Source organism: Neltuma alba, unplaced genomic scaffold, assembly GCF_004799145.2.
Source record: "Neltuma alba isolate B1F8T4 unplaced genomic scaffold, ASM479914v2 tig00011378_pilon, whole genome shotgun sequence".
Taxonomy (NCBI): Eukaryota; Viridiplantae; Streptophyta; class Magnoliopsida; order Fabales; family Fabaceae; genus Neltuma; species Neltuma alba.
In genome coordinates, this window is record NW_021636072.1 from 102399 (window position 1) to 109070 (window position 6672).

Below are 6672 nucleotides of genomic sequence, written 5' to 3' on the forward strand. Positions count from 1 at the left end.
ATCACGATTGAAAAGCTACTTATAAGTTATTTTAAACAGATACAAGAAGAATCTCACCTATAAAGGAAGAGAGGCTTAAATTCATAAGTTTGAGAGTAGGATGATCACCCAAAAAAAATGTTAAGGTATTAGCCATTCTGCTCCATGCATGTCGGCCAAGACTAATGGACCAATATACTTTCAATCACAATGCTTGGCCCCAACATTTTCTCGCAACGGGTCAAACTACTCTAATTAGACCAGAGGAATATTGTCCAATTGGTTAATCTGGACCCAATTAATTAAAAAAAAAAAAGTAATCCAGAACCATGTCTTGTTGCATTTCAAAGTTGGCTTAACTGTTATTTTTATACCATAAGGCATAAGCTTTTATTTTAGGTGTCTATTTAGGTTTTTTAAAAATATGGTTTTTCTTGGTTTGAAGTGATTATTTAGGTTTCATTTTTTAAAAAAAAAAAATTATACCTACTGTGTATCCTTCAATTATTTTAACTGCAGAGGGTTTTATTAAATGTATAGTTAAGGAAAAAAAGAAGTGTTGACATAAAGCTAAACCCTTTAATTGATTTGAATGTAAATTTAACTTTTCATAATTGAATCTTTCGAATTATTTTCATATGGTTACTAATTGAAATGAAATAACCAAAACTAATTAAAACAAGTTGCTCGTATGTGCTAGCATGAGCAACAAATTTTTTTTTTTGGTCTCAAACTTGTACGTACTTCATTGACTTTCAACAAACACAAAACAAAGCAGTGATAACAAATCACTTAAAATTACATAAATAGAATGACGGGCTATTACATTTAAAACAAAAGATGATACACTCTCAACTGACATGATACAAACAAAGAAGATAAGAAAGATAAAGACCAACAGCTTGTAACTAGTAACTAATTACAAAGCCACATTCTCAGGTGATTCATTCTTCAATTTGCCCGACCTCTATTTCTCATCCTTTTGGCCTGTTTCTTGAATTGACCTCCAAAAGTCCTTACAAGCCATTGAGGTTTCCCAATTGAGAACATAACATACCCCATGAAGATTCCAAATACCATTCCACATCCATATCCCCAGGCTACTGGTTTCCAACCAAATCCAAATTTCTCATCAACATCAAAGATTGGTGTTGGTGATTCTCCTTCATCCTTATTGCAAGATTTTAACAATGGAATACCGCACAATCTTGAATTCCCCTCATATGAATCTCTTTCGAATGTATTAAATTGTTCACCTCTTGGTATCATCCCCTCAAGCTGATTTTGTGAAAGGTTCAGAATAGCAAGAAAGTTGAGATTCGTCAAAGTTTGAGGAATCTCACCCTTAAGCTTGTTGCATGATAGATCCAACCATTCTAAACTTGTCAATTTTCCAATTGATCTTGGAATAGAACTAGAGATTCTATTGTGTGAAAGATTAAGCCCTATCAGTGCATGTAGCTCTCCGATGGCTTTTGGAATCTCCCCATCAAATCTATTATTTGACAAGTCAATAGTGGTGAATATTGTCAATATCCTTTTCAACTCTATGATATAACCTTTCCATGTGATCATCACTGACTCCTTATATCTTGAATAATTTTTACTTCCCATATATTGTGAACCTCCTTCAACAAAATCTGTTTTCATCATTCCTTCAAACTGCTTGATGTATGTTGCTGGCAAAGATCCATTAAAATGGTTGTTGGAAATGTCAAAAATCCTTAACTTGGTAAATGGATGCTTGGTCTTAGAACTAGAAATGGCCCCATAAAACTTATTCTCTCTTAAAACAAGCACTTGTAACTCTGGCAAAGCATCAAGCCAAATAGGAAAGGTATCCTTGATCTCATTGTGTCCAACATCAAAAATTTCTAGTTGAGTACAATGAGCCAAAGATAGAGGCAATGATCCCTTGAACCGATTGCTATTGAAATGCAAAGTTTGCAAGACATTACTCTTGGAAAAATTGTATGGTAAAGTTCCAGAAAAACCATTCATTTGTAGGTCTAGAACTAAGAGATTGGGAAGACCAACAAGGCATTGTGGAATAGGTCCTGACAAGATATTGTGAGACAAGTTGAGTATCTCAAGTGAGCTTACATTACAAAAGAGAAAGGAGATATTCCCACTGAATTTATTATTTGAGACTGAAAAATAATTTGCCTCAAAGAATGGATTCGGGAGGCTTCCATGCAACATGTTGGAGCTAAGATCAAGAAATGTGACACTTGTATTTAAAAGGGATGAAGGGACTTGACCACTGAAATTATTATTGTTTAGTGTCAAATAATATAAGTGACTAAGGTTTCCAAATACATCCGGTATTTCACCACTAAAATTATTCATTGAAAGATCTAAGCTGTAGAGATATTCAAAGTTTGAAAGTGATAATGGGATTTGACCACTAAAACTATTATTGGAAAGAGATAAGTCAATGAGATTTACAAGTGTTGAAAGAGATGAGACCCCACCACTAAATTTGTTGGAGGAAAGGTCCAAAGATGTCAGTTGAGTGAGATTCTTGAAACTTTGAGGAATAGGCCCTTCAAATTGACAATTTATAAGATATAACATTTCAAGAGACTTCAAATGGCCTATAGAATCTGGTACTTCTCCGGAGAAAGGTATGTCATATAGAATCAACTCCACTAAAGGAGAGCTCCAGTTGAGCTTTGGAAGTTGAACCTGAATATTCCCTACCAAAGTTAGAAATTGAAGATTTTCTAAATACAAAATGGCGTCTGTTATATTACCTTGCAAAGAATTTTCAGCAAGTGAAAGAGAGATCAAAGAAGACGACAAATTCCTAAGTAAAGAAAAGGAGTTTGGGGTAACAGAGGACATGTTCACATAACCTAAACCAAGCACTCTTAAATTAGTTGCATTTAGAATCAGCTTTTCCCAAGTAGATGGTTCAAGTCTTAGTAATGAACTCCCTTTCATGTCATAATTGAAACCCAAGTTAAGTGAGACCAATTTAGACAATCTTGAGATTTTGAACTGGATTTCACCAAAAAATTTATTTCCCTCAAGGTTTAGGGATGTGAGATGTTCTAGCTTTGAAAAGAATAAGATCTCACCACTAAAATTGTTGAAAGCAAGGTTCAAATAAGTCAGCTGAGTGAGATTGCTCAAACCAAGAGGAATTCGCCCTTCAAAATGACAGAAGCGTAGATTCAAATGATTCATATTTTTCAAGTGCCCAATAGAATCAGGCAATTCTCCTGAGAAAGCTGTGTCACTGAGATCCAAAAGTGATATAGCAGAGCTCCAATTGGACTTTGGAAGTTGACTGTTGAGATTAGTGTTATGTGACAAATCTAGTTGTTGAAGGCTTTCTAAGCAGAAAATGTCACTTGTAACATTCCCCTGCAACGTAGTACGAGAAAGTCTAAGAGAGACCAATGAGGATGACAAATTCATGAGCAAAGACAGGGATCTTGGTGCAATGGAAGACATATTTACATCATCTAAAACAAGTTCTCGTAGACTAGTCATGTTTAGAATGAGCTTCTCCCAGGTGGATGGTTCTAGTCTTAAACTTGACCATTCATCTAAGAAAAATTCATTCCAAGACAAATCAAGAGAGACCAATTTAGACAATTCTGCAATTTTAGGAGGAATTTCACCCACAAAACCAGAATAGCTTAAGTTTAGATGCATGAGAGCAGAAAGATCACCAAATTGAGATGATATCAACGACCCACTAAAATCATTGTAAGCCAAGTTGAGTGTTTGGAGATGAGAAAGTTGGAAGAGGCTATTGTTAGGATGGAGTTGACCTTGGAGCCAACTACAAATAAGATCAAGGCCAATCACATGGCCTGATATGGAGTCGCATGTGATCCCATCCCACGAGCAACAATTCGAATCATTTCCCCATAAAGCTGTCTTTGGGTAAGATGAGTTCTTAATCTGAGGGGTAAAGGAGAAGTCATCATAAAATTCATCACACCTTGTTGAAGCCGAATGGTTAAGAGAGAAAGAGTTTTTGAATTCTAGAAGCATAAAGGAGTCATGAAGATTACACAATGGGGGGTTGAGAGCAGAAGAATGGAAGGGAGAAAGAAAGAAAAAGTAGAAACAGATGATGATTGGAAATGCCATAAGTGAAGTTAGAAGGCTATCAAGAAGCGAAAGATTGATATAGAGTTTAACTAAAGAGGCTATATTTATAATGGTACCTACACTACAAATGGCGTGACGCACATGCAAACTCAAGATTTTTATTACCAAAAGAACCCCAAAAACAAAAATATAAATTAGTAATTGTTCTTCAAAAAAGGAGAAGCAAAAGTTTTGGTCTACAAACCACTTTTAGTTGATGCTCGAAACAAAAAGCAAAACATGGAACTTTGCTAGTGTTTTCCACTTGGTCCATAAAAGAAAATATAATTACAGAAAAAAATATAACGAACGAAACTTGGTCGTTGTTTCTTGCTAGACTTTGCTATTGATAGTTCTACTATATGGGAAGATATTGTAAACAGATTTGAAAAGCGGGTCGTATTTCTTTTTGTGTAATTGATATCTAAGAAGACTTATCCTTATAATATGATGGGCATAAAAATATACCATAGAAATATCATCTCAGTCCATTCAAAGTAAACGTATGCAGATGGACTTATTTATTAAAACTACGACAAGATGATATATTAAAATAAAAGATTTAAATATCTCAAACAGTCAGATAATCTATATTGGCAATATTAAAAGAAAGAAAACTATTTTTAAAAATTACATCAATAGAGTAAGATGAGAAATTATAAGTAAGAGAACTTAATTCATCATTATCGTCAAAATAATTAAAAAAAGTATAATATACAATTAAAGTTTAAAATATATACATGTTAATTGTTAGTTGATGTTCATAATTTATACCGATAAGAATTAGTCAAGAATTGACAACTATAATAATAGACAAATCATAATATAATTATAAATTTGATTACGACAAACTAAACGTAATATAATAATTTTCTCCTCTAGAATTAAACAGAACCCACTGTTGCAGGAATTATCAATAAATCAAGAAGGACCGACATTATCTTTTCCCACTCCTTTCTTAATTGTTGTTGAATTTAAAATTTTGAAAAATAGTGAGACATTTTCGCAGATATTTTCTTTTCCATTTTTAGAATATATACAAGCTTTCGCTAAACCTAAAAAATTAAAATATTCTTATATATTCAAATCATGTGGATCGTCGATATATTTATTTTTCTATTACAAATATGCAATGGAAATACCCGTTGCATATGTATATATGAAGCTTATTCTACCCTGTTTATAAAATTGATTAAAGTCATCTTCAAAATATTGATTTTTACTCCTTTTATTTTGACCAAAAAAATTTTCACTCCTTTTGTTATTTTTTGTTTAATTAAAAAATCAAAAGAGACAAATTATTAAAAAAAACTTTTAAAGTTATCTTGAAGCTAACTAAGCTATCTGCGATTATTCAGTTTATTTATATTCATCACATTTAACTTGATTTCATCTCCTCAAAGTTGCTTTGAAAAAGTGATAGGAAACAGGCCAATGAATGAGAAAATACTACCATGCAACCCACACACATAATGATTAATCTGATAATTCATACAAAAATAATTAGAAAAGCAATAAAATCTATAGGAAATTAAATGTGCATAATAACATGAATTTATGTGTTTTAACTATTACTTACAGAAGATAAAAGAATGCCAACCAATAAAAATATTTAAATAACTAAAACACACACAACTGTGAATAATTGTAAAGAATACTCGTTTTTGTTTTTGTTTTTGACATAGAATTATTTAGAAGCAGTGCTTATAATTTTTTTCCCTCTATTTAATTATTATTTTTTCGTGAAAAATATTTTATTATTTTTATGAATGAAAAATCGGTAAAAGTCAGGGGACCATCTAAAGATGGAATGCCATGCCAATAGACCAATTGATCCCACAATGTTTTTTTTTTAAATATCAGTAGATCCTTAAATTTAAATATTCGGCAATTAAAAATATAATCAGAAAAAAATTCAACAATTTAAAGTTTAAAAATAAAAATTTTTATGCTATATATACAATCTAAATCTTTACCGCTATTATATACTTTCTTGCATGTCTTAGATCAGGTGCAAATTTTCCAGGTTTTTTTTGGCAGAATTCTAAACTCTCTAATATTATTTCTATGCAAATAGCAATTTGCATGACTGTTTTTTCTAGCTCTAAAAAGGGGGAAAACATCCAAAAATTTATTGCAATTATTTTTTGAAAAAATTACAAAAAAAGACATGGAAAATTAAAAAATTGCACATAGAGACTCGTTCACAAAAGTTGCTGTCATTTGCTTATCAATTGTTGTCAAACTCAATATTAATATTGTAATGGTCCCTATTTATAATTTTTCTATTTTCAAAATATTTTTTACGATTTTTTCTCATTTTTTTAAACAAAAAATGGAGTTTGTGAATGATTTATACTGATGAATTATTGGCAATATGCCATGCATAAAGGTTTGTCGAGTCACCTTATAAAGGAATTTCAAAAATGGTCCCATTTTAACAAATTATATTGACCACATGTACATTAGAGTAAGTAGGAAAAAACAATTGGATGTATTAAGAAATACCTTGGGGTGTTGGAAGCATTAGAAAAAAATATTTCAAGATATTGAATGCATGTAAGAAAAATTTTTGAGATGCTT

General features: G+C 31.7%; 1 protein-coding gene across 1 annotated transcript; it reads right to left on the bottom strand.

Moving 5' to 3' along the window:
- Nucleotides 1-915: 915 nt before the first annotated feature.
- Nucleotides 916-4111, bottom strand: LOC114712595 (receptor-like protein Cf-9 homolog). Its single transcript, XM_028897147.1, has one exon. It carries the CDS (start codon nt 4087-4089, stop codon nt 931-933), a length of 3159 nt encoding a protein of 1052 aa, XP_028752980.1. The 5' UTR covers nt 4090-4111; the 3' UTR covers nt 916-930.
- Nucleotides 4112-6672: the final 2561 nt, after the last annotated feature.

What these genes read in the sequence shown, in the direction of transcription:
- LOC114712595 (XM_028897147.1), bottom strand. Translation starts at nt 4,089, where the DNA reads ATGGCATTTCCAATCATCATCTGTTTCTACTTTTTCTTTCTTTCTCCC.